The following is a 17,798-nucleotide window of genomic DNA, read 5'->3' as shown; positions in this document are numbered from 1 at the left end:
TAACAAAATATAATCTAACAGAATTTAAAAAGAAAATTACAATGTAGAAGAATATTAACATTAATACAGAATAACATTACTGTAAGTGGTTTCCATTTTCGACACATTTTTAAATTTTGTTGGCATCACGCGTAATATCATTCATTCACTGTTGTTCTTCCTACACTGTAAATTGAAGCAATACTTGAAGCGCTTTTGCTGTTTTGTAAAAGTTTAATACATTTTTTGTGATGATTCCAACACCACACGCATATGTTTATCGACCATAACAATGTATAGTAGTTTAATTATGACCAAAGAGAAAAGCAATGAAATGCTATTAAAGCTGAAGGTATGTAACTGACACTGTGATTTCAAAATGCGGCATGGCACGTGGTGCTGGGGAAGAACGCTATGCGCTAGCAAAAGGGAGAGGTGTTCCAATGTGCAGAGCTCACATTGTATCACGCAGCAGTATTAGTACAGTAATATGTAGGCGCTGATGGTTAATAGAGACGGACGGTTAACCGAGTGACAGATAATTGAGGTTTTACTGTAATAGTGATTTGTGCTTGATGTAACTTTATGAAGTCGCTTTTCTGTACCGGAACAAATTGAAAGGCCCCTCCAGTAAATAGTTATTATTGTCTTACTGTTTATAGAATTTCCAACCAACTTGCATTTTAATCTGAATTTAAGGATAGCTCATTTTTACTAATTTGCTGCTTTGACTCATTAAGGTAGAGTGACCTGCTTCGAGGCATACCATGCTGTTTTTTCATAAAATTAGTCCAATGTCATTAGCAGAGAAATCAAAAAATGTCAACTTGTTTTTTTAAATTGTATAAAAGTAAAAGAAAACGAAACAAAATCAAACTGGTGCTAAGACTGAGTCTTGAGGTACATCAGATGTAACTCACAAGTTCATAGCAGCCCAGCACTAATTCTTCAGCGTGTGTAATAGGACACTATGACTGATTTGACCTGAAGTTGTGCTTAAATCTAAAAGTATAATAAATAGCATTACCTACACTTGAGGATTTTAAAATTCAGTTAACAAAGCAAGTTAAAGCTGTTTTTGTACTTTGCCCAACCTTGACAACCATTTTTTCTTAAGGTTTGTGATTTTTCTAAGAGAAGACTTAAATTATGAGGTGATGATATTTTTTAATATATTGCAGTAAAAATGCATTTGAAATTATTACTTTTTTGGTTTTTTTTTTTGTTTCTTTTAATTTAAATTATTTTAAACTTTTTCATGATACATTTCATGATGGTCTTAAATAAAAACAATATCAAAGAATACCCCTGCAAGTTCTTATAAATACATGCATTTTTATAACAAAACTATTTCTGTTGTTCTTGCGTCATACTGTACCAACTGGATGGAAGGGTTCTCCTAATCAGAGCTGGTTGATGGCAGATGTGGAATATCCCCACCATTCTGTCTGAGGCAAAAGCACTGCTACAACTGACTTTAGTTAAGGTGTTGAGTTTTACAAATTCAAGATTTCAATCTTCTGGTTTCTCATAATTTATACTTTCTTTGTTTTAGTTGCTTTCATTTTCATTTACAGAATGTTTAGAACTGAAATTTTGAAACAATTATAGGAAAGAAGATACAACTTTTTTAAAAATGTAACATCAAATGCAAGTATGCTTACAGATAAATGTCCCTGCTGTAAGGGTATAAAGACATTCCGGGAATACGAAATATTTGTTTTAAAATAAATAACATTTAAAAATTGTTTTTGCTTTATTGTTTTGGATTTCTACCATGCTGATTTATGTATTATAAGGTGTTTTGTTGTCATTAGTTGTACTATATACAGTAGAAGTACATTACTCAGTTAAAAAAATTTAATTATTGTTATAGTTCTTTAGATTGGTATACATTTACATGAGCTGTAGTGTACGGTTATCATTACCATAAAGCAATATTTATCTTCTTACTTTTTTTCATAGTATTATGTTCTTCTTATTTGGCCATTCAGGTTTATTCATACATTTTTTACAGACTTGATTCACGCAAACATGCATTATTCTTTTAAGCATAGCTGCATTAGAAAAGGAGAAAATAATAGTTTTATATCTAGTCATTGGCATATTTTTGAAATGAATTATAACTCCGATAAATATAGATCCTCTCTTTTCCAGTATTGAAAACATTTTCCCAAGAAGCATGAACAGTCAAATGGTTGAGCCATCAAAGGAGAGAACATTTCAGTACCAGAATTCTCTCCCTCCGTTGCCAGTACCATCTCTTGAAGAATCTTTACAGAAGTATTTGGATGCAGGTAATGACTGTTTTCTGGAAATAATTAGAGTTCTATTAACTCTTCTTCTTCTTCGTCTTCTTCTTCTTCTTCTTCCTCCTCCTCCTCTGGCTGCTCCCATTAGGGGTCGCCACAGCGGATCATCCATATCCTTCTGTCCAGGTGGGCTGGGATTACAAGTTTTTTCATAGGTTTCAGGAATTCTAGTGTTAATAGCAACAATTTTAATTGCTTTTCTTCTTCCTCTTCTTTCGGCTGCTCCTGTTAGGGGTTGCCACAGCGGATCATCTTCTTCCATATCTTTCTTTCCTCTGCATCTTTCTCTGTTACACTCATCACCTGCATGTCCTCTCTCACCACATTCATAAACCTTCTCTTAGGCCTTCCTCTTTTTCTCTTGCCTGGCAGCTCTATCCTAAGCATCCTTCTCCCAATATACTCAGCAACTCTCCTCTGCACATGTCCAGACCAGCGCAATCTCGCCTCTCTGACTTTGTCTCCCAACCATCCAACCTGAGCTCACTCTCTAATGTACTCATTTCTAATCCTATCCATCCTTGTCACACCCAATGTAAATCTTAGCATCTTTAACTCTGCTACCTCCAGCTGTGTCCCCTGCTTTCTGGTCAGTGCCACCGTTTCTAACCCATATAACATAGCTAGTCTCACTACCGTCTTGTAGACCTTCCCTTTCACTCTGGCTGATATCCCTACAGCTGAAAATTTCAGCCATATGACCTGTGGTGTAATGTAGGCAATTTGAAAATATATTTATGTTTTCTGTCTTTCCCTTCTAGTATCAAGCATTTCATCAAGATTTTGTACACTTTGTTTCAAATAAGTCAGTGTGGACTTAAATATTGTTCTTTAAAATAGCTCCGTAATTTTGCCAACTGTTTATGTTCCTTTTTTTCCTATGAAGTATTTGCTTTTTTCATATTTTTCCTTTCTTAAAATATTTATATAAAGCTTAGTGAAAGTGACTGATGCAAACAAGTGTCCGGTATCATGTTAGATGAAACAATTATCCAAATACCATTTGAAACGCATTTCTTCCAGTTTAATCTGAAAATAAAAGTGTGCTAAATTGTTGACAGTGCAATCCTTTAGCTCAGTATTGGCATATCTTCAGTGCCTTCTCACCAAAGCAGGACTGAAAAAAACACACACCACACACTGCAGTTTTAGTTTATATATAAAAAAAGTACATTCACTATTTAAACATTTTGCCAATTAAAATTTTGAGCAAAATGAAATGGATCAAAGATTTGTCGTATCAAATAACTGTCTGATAGTTTAGGAGTTATCCTAAAAGTGCTGTATAGTATTTGACTTGATGGCTGATAAACAGCAGTTTTCACAAATCTACAGCAGTTTATCTATGATGGTTCATTAATACTTATCTTAACAGAGTATTAAATGCAAAACCAAATGTGGATGAAATGACCATTCATTTCCACTACTCCTTTCAGCTACTTTAAAGTAAGAATGCAACTTTACTCTTTATAGTAACTATAATCTTTTGTTTTTTGCTTAATATGTTTTAGTAAAACCTTTCTGCACAGAAGATGAGTTCCAGAAAACTTCCAAGATAGTGAATGACTTTGGTAAAGGAATTGGAAAAGAACTGCATCAAAAGCTTCTAAAAAGAGCCAAAACTAGAAGAAATTGGGTAAGATTCTTGTTTTATTTTAATAAATTCAGCAGAATTGTAAAGGTTTAAAAGATTACATGTAGCAATGTAAAGGTAAAGATTGAAACATAGGGGTGATTTTAAATGTTTAATTTAAATTCAGTGAGTTTGTAACAACAAAAAGTGAAACATGATGGAGATATCAAATTTTTTTTTTTAACTTTGTGTAATTTATTCTTACTGACATTGTAAAGGCCAGCACTGACACAGACAGGCGTAGGACACAGTTATAACAGCAGACGTGATTTATTTTTCTTTTTCCTTGTGGGAAACGCCTTCCCCATTTCCCACAAGCACAGCAACACAGTCCCAAACACAAGTACAATAACTAAACACAATTCTTTTCCTTTTCTTTCTTTTTCTCCTTCACTCTGTCCCGGCAAGCATCGTTCTCCTCCTTCCGACTCTGGCTCCCAGAATAGTGGCTGCTGGCCCCTTTTATAAGGCACCCAGAAGTGCTCCAGGTGCTTGATTACTCATTAGGGCTCAGGAGCTCCTGCTGCAGCACCCACTGACAGCGCCTGCAGATCCCAACAGGGCTGCACCAAACTCCAACTACCATGAAGCCCTGCAGGAGTCCTAGGCACCCCTACAACCCAGGGGGGCTGCCATCTAGTGGTCCAGGGGAGGTAACGCTCTGGATAGGCTGCCTCCACTGGTACCCCCAGCGTGGAGGCATCCCGGCCATCCGCCACAATAGACATAGAACATTTTTGACTTTGTGTCAACAAACTATAGCTGTCTGAAATATAGGGAGTGTGATATGGCACCATAAATTCTGTTTTCCTGAGGTCGGGACCTAAGCCTCTTAAAAAACAATCTATACTAATAAAAGGCAAAGCCCTCACTGACTCACTACTCACTGACTGACTCACTCATCACTAATTCTCCAACTTCCCGTGTAGGTAGAAGGCTGAAATTTGGCAGGCTCATTCCTTACAGCTTACTTACAAAAGTTGGGCAGATTTCATTTTGAAATTCTACGCATAATGGTCATAACTGGAACCTATTTTTCTCCATATACTGTAATGGACGTTAGCGCGACGACCGTGGGGGGGCAGAGCTGCGTGTGACATCATCATGCCTCCCACGTAATCACGTAAACTGACTGTGACTGCAGTACGTAGAAAAGAAGGAAGAGCTCCCAAAGAGTGCTGAAGAAAAACGCTGAATACTTTATTCGCGAGAGTTTAATGAGAAGACACGAGGTATAAACGAGACTTTGGATCACTTTATAACAAAGTTCAAATTGCTGTAGCGAGAAACTTTTAAGTGCCGTGTCTTAGCTAACATTAAATAAAGCCGTGGACATCGCAACATCACACAAGAGAGCAGCTCACGTGAACTGACTGAACACAGTATGAGTGATCACTTCCATGCATCAAATCTGTTCAAAAAACACATTACACAATTGACAAGGTAGGAAAAGAATATGCTCCGAGTTGAGCTCCACAGCTAACGCGGTCTTGCGGAAGCAACTTCGTCACGCTGCCACCAAATACTCACAGAAAAATCCACAAGGTAAGGCCTTGTTCACACGGGCGTTAAAATCGAGTGTTTTTTTTGCGTTCGTAGCATCCGGTGAGCGTGGATCAAGCGCCGAATGTTTTCTACACGTAGGAGTCAATGAGAGTGTTCACACGGGCTTTGGTGACGTGCATTTGTCCGGCAGCGTTTATATACGGCATCAAAAACGTTGCATGCAGCTTTTCTTGCCGTTCAAAACCCAACGAACGCAAGGAAACCGCTTCTAGTTCGTTTTCTGCGTGTTTATTTTATGCTTCGGAGGACCGGATATTTTTATGTTTTCATATACAACAAATATATTTTCATATTGCTTATTTTATTTTATTGTCTCATGTAATTTGTAAACCATGAACCTATTAATTTATGTTCTAATATAATATTTGATAACGATTATGTGGGGGGGGCAATCCATGGCGGGGGCATTTCAGTGCATAACACCGGTGTAAGCGCACACTCGACTACTGTTTCCTTACCTCACAGTGACAAGTAGTCTCTTCGCTAACACCAAGTCGCATATTGGTTGATTGGCGTGCAATGTGGCATTGCACCAGCTGCAGCAGACAATCAAAAGTGGAAACCGACATCCGACAGTAATTAAAAACTTGCACGGAAATTTTCGCATTTCTTTATAAAGCACAAAAAAACTTCCTTTAACCCGACGTTGTGCAGTCAGTGGATGAACCGAGTAGCGGCGGCGGTTTTTCTCTCCCTACGTCGCCAGACATTACGAGTATTTTTAAAACAAGAAGATTAATATCTAACATAGCAAAATGGTCCATATTGAAAGGAGGCACCTCAAATAAAACAACAAGGGCTTTCAAATCCTGTTCCCGACACTGCCTCCACAGGTTAACACACAAACTACAATTTGGGCTGCAGGCTGGCGTTAGACAGAGACAAACGAACGCTGGTGTAGAAGTCAATCGATCGCCACCACAAAATGCAACATAAACGTCTAGGACGTTCAGAGCAAGTTCGTTTATTCAAAAACTTAACGCCCGTGTGAACAAGGCCTAGGCCCCAGGAAGTGCTGGGGGGAAGACTTTGGGAGACACCCGGGAAGCTGCCGGGAGGACAGCGAGGGATGCCGGGAACACCTGGTGCTCTTCCGGGAACTGTATAAAAGGGGCCGTCTCCATTCATTCAGCGCTGGAGTCGGGAGGAGGAAGGATGAAGCATAGAGGAGGTGTGGAGGCGCATTTGTGGCCAGGACTGTGTATTGGGGTGTATTTTGCACGTGACTGGGTCTTAGTGACCATTGGCTGGGGTCTGTGTGACCAGTTCATTTATTGTAAATAGTTGTAAATAAACGTGTGGTGGTTGAAACAACATGTCCACCTGTCTTTGTCCGGGCCAAGATCACAATATATATACACCCCGATCTACATACTGTCAAATAAACGAACCACACACCATGGCGCAACATGAGAGGCTTCGCCTCTAGCGCTGACGTCCGAGGTTCGATTCCCTAGAGGGGGTGCAGTGAGTGTGTACTGCCTGATGAGCCCAGAATTAGGGCGAAACACGTGCCGCATACTGTTTGCATTATTTGACAGTAAGAATATTTCAATATATTCAATATATATATATCAGCGCTTCCCAATTCATTTTACCCTCGCACCCCCTTGGTTTGAGAAGAAGTATGAAAAAATATGAGGTTAACGCAGAAAAACAGATCACCAATTGAAGCTTTATGAATAATGGATACTTTATTCGCCATCAATAATTGTTTTGGTAAAGCCATACTCAGTGTAATCCTCTTTCCATGTTATAATTTTTCCGCGACTAGCCATGATTAAATGAACGGTAAAAAAGTAAGAGCGAAGCGAGGGTGACTTATTCAGGCAGGCAGGTGACAGCTCAATAGCTCGAATTTGGATATAAGTAGGTTCTATTTAGTCACCAGAAATATTTTTGGTAGGAATGGAAGTTGAATTTACTCTTTAAATTTCTATGGTGAAGAAAAATGTATGCAATGATGACTAAATTTAACTTACATTCCTACTAAACATATTTCTGACGACCAAATAAAAATTACTTATATTTAAAATTTAAATAGAACTTGAACAGATACGATAGTTCATAATACCCACGCAGCACTAAGTGCACATAAGATCAGGAATCATCCGTTTTAACAAGCAGCGTATTGCACTGATACGAAATAGCCTGCCCATTTAATTATTTAGGAATGGATAAATAAATTAAGATTTGTACAAATAATGTTTTTAATTTTTCTTCCTCGATGGATTCTGGCACCCCCAGCAACAGCTGCTTGCACCCCATAGATATAGATATAGATATACATAGATTGATAGATAGATATAGATATATACATATAGATAGATATATAGATATAGATGGATATATAGATATATAGAGATATTGATTTTATATATATATAGATAGATAGATATATATATATATGTGTGTAGTATATATATAGATATATGTATATATATATATATATATATATATATATATATATATATATATATGCCAGCAACACTCATGACAATGACAAAACAATTACATTGTCAATCATGTTACGTTATTATTAAAATGTTTCCTTTTCTTTTTCATTACTTCTTTAACACACTACTTCTTTGCTGCGAAGCACGGGTATTTTGCTAGTATGATTATAAAAAGGTGCATATTCTTCTAAAAGAATTATATTCCTGGTTTAAAATTAATGATACCATAGCTGAAGTGTCATAAACAATGGTTTGGGACCTAGCAAACTGCAAAACTCCTACACAGGACGGATTTATTGCTTCCTATGTTATGGTGAATCATTCAAGAAATTAACAAATATTTAAGTTTAGAAGGTTTCTTATTAACCTGTTATAGCAGGGACCAAATTGTATTTGTGGTGGGGGAAGTGGTGGTGAGATCTCCCCCCGAAATGACAACAAAAGTTGGATTTTACAGGCCTTGGTCTTATAGTGAAGGTTTTGTAGAGCATGATATAATCATCAAGGGCTAACTGAATTGTCTTATTATGTGCAACTACTAAATTAATCCACTGGCAGTTTCTATTTGATGTTTGATAAATACAGTTTAAATCAATACTAAAATGTATACATTATTATGACAGTGCCAAATTAATCAGTGAATACAAGGATTATTAAAGATATTTTCATTTACTCAAATCCTTTAAAGCTGCTTTTGTAACAGCAGAATTTTAAAATCAGGTTTGCCACCAAGTCACTTTGTTAGCTTGTGATATTTGCTGTTGTGAAATTTATGTTTGCATTGATATATGGAAAGAGGTACACTCTAAGTTGGTTAGATAACACATATTGAAATGTAATCTTTAAAGGGCAAGTAAAAAGATGTCAAATACCCAACATTAGTGACAGTTTAATGTTTAAAATCTCTATCACCTTTTTTTTTAGCATTTGTAGCAACTGTAAGGGTAACTTTATAAAGTCGTACTTACCAGTTCAAGACTAATGAGTTATTTCAAAACTCCTGTAAAGCAGCCATAGTACAATTTTATTTCAAGTTGCCTGACATTATAACCAGACTTTGTTATCACTTATGCCTGAGTATTAATCTAGAATTGGCGACTGAACTCGGCTTATATTAACTTTACTGATTACTTATACCTGGATGCTGCATCCCATTTACTCCCATACCATGTCTCATGTGCTTTCACTATATGTGCCATATTTTAGTTGTTATACTAATAAACAGCCAACAACACAAAGTTAGTGTTTGCTGGTTTGTTTTCAGCAATTATTTATGTTGTTGTAAAAGCCCCACTAATGATTTGTGTCTGTTATTATGTATATTACATGTTGTGTAATTAAGACGTTTTCCCTATGTTTCATTTATGATTTGAGCCACGTGAACGTCTGGTCAATATTATGTTTTGAAACACTCACTAGATTAATATTCTAGAATGAGCACACAGTGTGGAGCAGGTTATTTTGTCACAGCTGTAGACTTGCCACAAGCATACATATAGCAATTGGTTTAAAAGTTCCCTTGATTTCTACTTTCTAATCCTGTCGCTGGCACTGCCTGTGTGTAGTGTTCCTCCCACACACCAAAGACATGCAGGTTAGATTGCCTAGTGACCTTATATAAGGAAGAGCGGATATGTGCGAGTGTGGCACCCAACATGGGACAGGCACCTGCTCCCTCAAACCTGAACTGACAAGCCAGTTAGAAAATGATTGGATTGTTGGATGGACAACTGCAGCCATAGCATATACAAATTCATTTTATTGCATGATGCTCACCATCAAAATGTTTGCAACTCTCTGTTGAGGGGTGCGTTCAAGCATTTTACAACTCTGCAGCAGTATTAGAAAGTGAAAAGATGAAATGACTCTTCAAAAATGAGTAATGGCAGTTGTTAACAAGTATTGTTAGTGCACAGATTTTATTTTCTGTACTGAAGAGATTTTTGGCTGTTGCTTTGAAAATATTGTAAATGATTAACTTTTTGTGTAAAGATTGACATATGGTGTAATTTCTATTATCCCTACTGCATAACAGTAACATAATAAATACACCTGAAGACAATATTAAGTTTGTGCAGAAGTTAAATGGTAGAACAGAATGTATTGATCAGAGTGCATTAGCATTAATGTTTAATCAGGTAAAGTTCCTATTGTATTCATTTAATCTCATTAGCATAGTAGTTTTTTTATTGTAAACACTTATTATATACATTCTAGTATGTACATTTTCTTGATCTCCTAATCTACTACAACTTTTTTGTTTTTGCTGTATAACATGCTTTTGCTTAATCGTAACAGTATTTTCTACATCTGTAGCTAGAAGAATGGTGGCTGAACAGTGCATACCTTGAAGTCCGCATCCCTTCACAGCTAAATGTCAATTTTGGTGGTCCAGGGCCCTACCTTGAACACTATTGGCCACCACAAGATGGAACACAGCTGGACAGAGCCTGTATTTCAGTGTGGTACACTCTGCTGTTCTGGCAACTCCTGAGAACGTATGTAATTCAAAGAAAATGCATTCTGTACAGCAAGTTATGTCAGACTCGCACCCTAGAAGGCCTCTGTGGTTGCAGTTTTAATTACAGACAGTTTTTTAATTAGTAAGCAGTTACTGCTGCTAATGACATATAATTCTTTGTGATAATTTTAATTGTCTTGTTTTTATAAGATTCAGAATATTTCATTATTTCTTTTTTTCTTTTAACCAGAAAGATTCAAGTAGTTCATCTTCCCAATTTAATGAATAGGTTGCTTTAATGTTGCTTTTTCTAAAACATGAATTGCTTTTTGTACATGGCTAATTACCATTCATTAAGATTTGAACATTCATAGCACCCTGTCAAGTTCTGTTATAGGTAGTTTAGTATTTTCAGTGTTGATTGATTTGCAGAAAGCTAAGTTGCTATAAAGCACAAAACACAGTGACCTCATACTATGGGATGTCTGCCTTGTTGAAGGTCTGCAGTCTTTCCTCCTTGAACTATAAAGATGCACAGTTGTGTTTATCGTGGTTAGAAAGGGGTTAGGTTCTGTTCATGACTTTGGGTTAGAGCTTCTAGCTAATTCAAAGCATTAGAGTACCATCTTGAAAAGAATCCTTTTTAATCCTTATGTACAGTCATATGAAAAAGTTTGGGAACCACTCTTAATTCTTTGGATTGTTTCTTATTGGCTGAGCTTTCAAAGTAGCAACTTCCTTTTAATATATGACGTGCCTTATGTAAACAGTAGTATTTCAGCAGTGACATTAAGTTTATTGAATTAACAGAAAATATGCAACATGCATCATAACAAAATCAGATAGGTGCATAAATTTGGGCAAACCAACAGAGACATTACATCAATACTTAGTCGAGCCTCCTTTGGCAAATATAACAGCCTCTAGACACCTCCTATAGCCTTTGATGAGTGTCTGGATTCTGGATGGAGATATCTTTGACCATTTTTCCATACAAAATCTCCCTAGTTCAGTTAAATTTGAAGGCTGCCGAGCATGGACAGCCTGCTTCAAATCATCCCATAGATTTTCGATGATATTCAAGTCAGGGGACTGTGAAGGCCATTCCAGAACATTGTACTTCTCCCTCCGCACGAATGTCTTTGTAGATATTGAACTGTAGTTTGGGTCACTGTCTTGTTGGAATATCCAACTCCTGTGTAACTTCAACCTTGTGATTGATGCTTGTACATTTTCCAGAATAATTTGTTGATATTGGGTTGAATTTACCCAACCGTCGACTTTAACAAGGGCCCAGTCCCTGAACTAGCCACACAGCATGATGGAACCTCCACCAAATTTGACAGTAGGTAGCAGGTGTTTTTCTTGGAATGCGGTGTTCTTCTGAGATAGCTTTTTGTAGCCTTACCCTAAACCATGATACTGGACAATCATTGTTTTCAGATCTTTTGAGAGTTGCTTTGAGGTTCCCATGCTGTTTCTCTCCAGAGAAGAGTCAAAGGGAGGTACAGCTTGCAATTGACCACCTTAAATACCTTTTCTCATGATTGGACACACCTGTCTATGAAGTTCAAGGCTTAACGAGCTAATCCAACCAATTTGGTGTTGCAAGTAATCAGTATTGAGCAGTTACATGCATTCAAATCAGCAAAATTACAAGGATACCCACATTTTTGCACAGCCAGTTTTTCACATTTGATTTAATTTCATGCAATTAAATACTGCTTTACAAAAAATCTTTGCTCGGATAACACCACAGTACTCGGATGTTCCAAGGAAATGAAAGACATACATACCACTGTTATCTTTTTTTTGAAAGTAGAGTAAATTATTATGCAGGCTAAGAGGGGTTCCCAAATGTCTTCATATGACTGTATGTCTCATCTCGGATTAAGTTCTTTGGGGTTAACCATAGCACCAGATTTTGGCATAGGCATTGAATGCTATGGTTTCATGGCCAAATTTGTTTCAGTCCTGTTTCACTACATAATATTATTCCAGTGTTGGTTAAAAAGGGCAACACCTGCTTCTTCCCACACCATGCCGAGTTACCAGAAAAGTTTATATTTCAAAGCTTAGTGTATCAATAAATTTGAAACATATATCAGTAACAATTCTATTAAAATTTATAAAAATAATTTTCTAGCATGTTTACACTTTTGCAAACAATGGTATTTTAACTGGATTGTTATTCCATTCCGCAAAACCATCCATAGACAATTTTGAAGTTTCTTGCAAATAATAAAAAGAGTTTAAGCATCTGTCCCATGTTGCTTAGCACTCCCTCACACCAAAGTAGAACAGATTAAGTTAAATAGCAAATCTAAATAAATCCTATGCAAATGACAGTGCACTGCAGTGAACTCCATTCAGAGTAGATTCCTGCCTTGTGTTTAGTGCTGCTGAACTTTGTGAGGAATTTATTCTTCTTAAAGAATCTTTGCAGTCTCTTACATATGAAGTCTGCATGGACATTAGCATTGTCAGATGATGGGTAAAGGAGTTAAAGCAGGAATTCAGACAACAAAAATCAATCCCATAGTGAATGGCAACAAAAATAAATGAAAAAATAAAGAAATTACCAGTATTACAAGACTACTGAATCAGTCCAAGGCACTGTTTCACACAGATGGAACTGAGTTCTTCCTTCAGACCATTTTCACACTGCAATGTGCATATGCTGTTAAACTCTAAATTAATAAGCTTATTATTTTGATATGACTTTCATACATTATACTCAGTTGGAAATGACTGTTCATAATTGTTGAAATTAAGACTTATTTCTGATAGAAAATGTACACATTTTACATGCAAAAAACACTTTTTCTATAAATCTACTCCACTACTAAATCAACATACGGAAAGGGAAGTTTCATCTGAACTAAAAAAAGTTGTTCTTAAAAAGAAAATTAAAAGCTTCTGTCTGTCATTTTCAGTTCTCTTCCATCCATTTTCCAATTGCAGAGATTATTGAAAATGAAGAAAGAAAAATATGATAACAAATCTATTGGATTACTCATCTTTATGTATATTTTCTACATTCCTATATATAATGTTCTTACGCGATAGTTATTGTTAAAAGTGGTATTTATTATCATTTAGTTTAACATATGAATTTGATGTTTTAAAAGCAATAATATGTTTTATGGAAACACTTTAAATTCATTAAACATTATTAGAAGAATATAATGTTCTGTTATATTCTTGAAAGATTTTACACATCCATGCATTTTTCCAAAAAAACGCATTCTTTCAGTACAGGACCCCAAAGAGCATGTGCATATTTGGGCCAATCAGATGAAAGATGGGGCCAACCCTGGATCACTTCCACACCTACATTCACTTTTACAGGGCAAACTTAGAGTCACCAACAAATCTAACATAAATGTCATTAGGATGTGGGAAGGAGCACAAAATATCCATGCTGAAGAACGTGCACAAACACTAACCTTAAAGAATGTGCTTGAGCTAAGATTTAAACTTTAGAATATAAAGGTGCAGTAATCACTTTTGAACTGGGCAGCCCTGAATAATTTCATATATACTTACAGATTACCATGGAAATTGTCAAATATAACATTAAATATAATAAAACATCATATATTTGTTTCAATATTTTATTTTGTCACAGTGTATAAGGCACTCAGTATTTTTTGTGTCCTGCAGAGAACAGTGGGAAGTGAGCAAAGCAGGCACCATGCCTTTAGACATGAATCAGTTCCAAATGTTGTACTGCACTTGCAAAATACCTGGCGTCACAAAGGATTCTATTGTCAACTACTTCAAAACAGGTGAGAATACATGCAGTGTCTTTAATTTGACAATGTTAGGTGTTTAAAACTAATCTTTCAATGCAGCTAAAGTGCCTTTAGAAGTTGAAGCTATATTTAAAATATTGACCATGGAAAACAAAAACACATATATATGTAGATACATCCATTTTAAAAAATCCATGCCCGTAATTGCTAACTATAAAAAGAAAAATAAGGTGCTGGTTTGTGCCATGTATTGGTAAATTGTTGTACGCTTGCAGTAACTTTTGTTAGTAGACAAGGACAGGAAGTGGTCCCCTGAGGCAGAGCAGGCTCTGAGAGACTGCTTTGGAACTACAGACTGGGATATATTGCTTGGGTCACATAGTGAGAACATTGAAGAGGCTGTTGAATGCACAACTGATTACATCAACTTCTGTATGGACATTGTAGTTCCAGTAAGAACAGTATGCTGCTATGCTAACAACAAGCCATGGGTTACAAGTGACATCAAGGGCCTTTTGAACCAGAAGAAAAGGGCTTTTAAAGGTGGTGATAAGCATGAGCTCAAGTGCGTGCAGAAGGAACTCGAGTCCAGCTCAGGGCGCAAAGAGCAGTACAGGAGAAAGCTGGAGCAGAAGTTGCAGAAAAACAGTATGAAGGAAGTGTGTGATGGGATGAAGATTATCACTGGCTGCAGCTCGAAGCGGGGTGCCGCCATCAAGACAGACGTGGAGAGAGCAAACCAAATGAACAACTTCTTTAATAGGTTTGATCACAGTAACCCACTCTCACCTCGAGTACTGCATCCTCCAACCATCCTTCTGCTGATACCAGCATAGGTGAGACATCCCCACCCACAATTACAGCAGCCCAGGTGAGCAGAGAGCTGAAAAGACTTTGTGCCAGCAAAGCAGCGGGTCCAGATGGTGTATCGCCACGATTGCTGAAGGCCTGTGCGTTGGAACTGGGGAGTCCTCTACAGCGCATCTTCAACCTGAGCCTGGAACAGGGAGAGTCCCAAGGCTTTGGAAAACATCTTGTATCACTCCTGTCCCAAAGGTATCACGTCCTAGTGAGCTGAATGACTTCCGGCCTGTTGCTCTGACGTCACATCTGATGAAGACCATGGAGCGGCTGCTGCTTCACCACCTGAGGCCACAGGTCCGCCACGCCTCGACCCTCTGCAGTTCGCATACCAGGAGAAGGTGGGAGCGGAGGATGCCATCATCTATATGCTACACGATCCCTCTCCCACCTGGACAGAGGCAGTGGTGCTGTAAGAATTATGTTTTGGACTTCTCTAGCGCCTTCAACACCATCCAACCTCTGCTCCTTAGAGACAAGCTGACTGAGATGGGAGTAGACTCACACCTGGTGGCATGGATTGTGGACTATCTTACAGACAGACCTCAATATGTGCGTCTTGGGAACTGCAGGTCTGACATTGTGTGCAGCAATACAGGGCGCCGAGGGGACTGTACTTTCTCGGTCCTGTTCAATCTATATACATCAGACTTCCAATATGACTCGGAGTCCTGCCACGTGCAAAAGTTCGCTGATGACACTGCTATTGTGGGCTGCATCAGGAGTGGGCAGGAGGAGGAGTACAGAAAGTTAATCAAAGACTTTGTTAAATGGTGTGACTCAAACCACTTACACCTTAACACCAGCAAGACCAAGGAGCTGGTGGTGGATTTTAGGAGGCCTAGGCCCCTCATGGACCCTGTGATCATCAGAGGTGACTGTGTGCAGAGGGTGCAGACCTTTAAATATCTGGGAGTGCAGCTGGATGACAAATTGGACTGGACTGCCAATACTGATGCTCTATGTAAGAAAGGTCAAAGCAGACTATACTTTCTGAGAAGGTTGGCATCCTTCAACATCTGCAGTAAGATGCTGCAGATGTTCTACCAGACGGTTGTGGCGAGTGCCCTCTTCTATGCGGTGGTGTGCTGGGGTGGCAGCATAAAGATGAAAGACGCCTCACGCCTGGACAAACTTGTTAAGAAGGCAGGCTCCATTGTAGGATTAAAGTTGGACAGTTTAACATCTGTGGCAGAGCGACGGGCACTAAGCAAACTCCTGTCAATCATGAAGAATCCACTGCATCCACTTAACAGTGTCATCTCCAGGCAGAGGAGTAGCTTCAGTGACAGACTTTTGTCACTGTCCTGCTCCACTGACAGACTGAGGAGATCGTTCCTCCCCCACACTATGCGACTCTTCAATTCCACCCAGGGGAGTAAATGTGAACATTAATTTTTTTTCATTTTTATTACTATTTAATTTAATATTGTTTTTTTGTATCAGTATACTGCTGCTGGATTATGTGAATTTCCCCTTGGGATTAATAAAGTATCTATCTATCTATCTATCTATCTATCTATCTATCTAGAATGTACTTTTTTAATGTACACAGACCAAAATGTAATAAGGCACATATTTTTTTGACCATTGAAATAATAATATGTTTCGTTAGTCAACTTGTATAGTTTGTTCAGTGTTTTTTTAAACACCTCAAAACACTACATTTTATAATCTATATCAACTGAATTTTTTTATGTTAATGTGAAGGTTTATTTTCATTAAAACACTAAAGAGTTTGGGCTTAGCCAAAATGTTTTAGAAAGGGTCAGTAGAAGGTTGTCATCAGAATGTTACCTCTAATATTACCTTGTGTTAATGCAGCTTCAGTGATAAAAAGAGGCCTGCCATTTTCATAATTGTCAGCATTTAAAAAAATGAAATAATTGATTAGCCACAGGAACCTATTATCGTACTATAGATGGCCAGCTCACAATTTAAATCGTCACATTAGTTGCTATTGACATTGTTTTTCAGTGCTCTAGATCAGAAAAAATTAGTACAAGAAATCAATCATTGTTCTGTGTGCTATAAACTTATCGAGTGCTATCCAGTGTTCCTATCTGAATCAAAGACCGCATGGTCAGAGCAAAATGCACTGTAAATATATTTCCGATTGCTGTGTGACATGATTCTATTTTTCATATGTCAGTTGTTCTGTGTTTGTCTTTGTGATTTCATGGGTAAGCTAAAAACAAATCTCCACCTGAAAAATAAAGGTTTGTTTTATTCTTGGAGATCACCCTCCATAAAACCTTCAAATGTTTATATACAAATTTAAAACAATGAATTCTAAAAGGTTTAGAAATTTAGACCAGATTAATCATTTATACCCAATATATACTTGCTTTTCAAAACCTATTGACCTTATGCTCTTAAAATAATGTTGAGTAAGGATTTGAAGATAAGCAAGAGCTATTTACAGTCCGTTGTTAAGATAACGTGGTCGATGTTATCATTAATTGTGTACATTGTAGGAAAATTATAATGGTTTATGTTTTGTAACAATAAGCAGAGGGATACCCTTTTAAAAATATGCAACATCCAGACTACTTATACACAGCCTTACCACGGAACTGATCAGTAAGAGAAAACATCATGCACCGGAAGTATTTTTATCATACAGACAGCAATCCATTCTTTGTTTTTGTACTTTTATGCAGAGTAAATGGGCAAGGCTGAAGGTATAGGTGGCACAAGAGTGGGTGCCAGATGAGGTAGCTTAATTCTACTGGGTACACCACCCTTTGTTATATGACAATTAATTGGATT

The 17,798-nt window shown here is 37.4% G+C and overlaps 1 protein-coding gene across 1 annotated transcript in view; it reads left to right on the top strand.

The window, feature by feature from the left end:
• crot (carnitine O-octanoyltransferase) overlaps positions 1-17,798 on the top strand; it is a 57,464-nt gene that overhangs the window by 5,327 nt on the left and 34,339 nt on the right. The window contains exons 2-5 of the mRNA XM_039736498.1: positions 2,137-2,276; positions 3,803-3,927; positions 10,263-10,444; positions 14,074-14,198. Of these exons, the coding sequence (XP_039592432.1) occupies positions 2,162-2,276; positions 3,803-3,927; positions 10,263-10,444; positions 14,074-14,198 (547 nt within the window). The 5' untranslated portion in view covers positions 2,137-2,161. The remainder of the gene's footprint in view (positions 1-2,136; positions 2,277-3,802; positions 3,928-10,262; positions 10,445-14,073; positions 14,199-17,798) is intronic.

The sequence above is a fragment of the Polypterus senegalus genome, chromosome 15, assembly GCF_016835505.1.
Source record: "Polypterus senegalus isolate Bchr_013 chromosome 15, ASM1683550v1, whole genome shotgun sequence".
NCBI classification, from domain to species: domain Eukaryota; kingdom Metazoa; phylum Chordata; class Cladistia; order Polypteriformes; family Polypteridae; genus Polypterus; species Polypterus senegalus.
The sequence above is the reverse complement of the archived record's forward strand: the minus strand, read 5'-3'. Positions and strand labels throughout refer to the sequence as shown.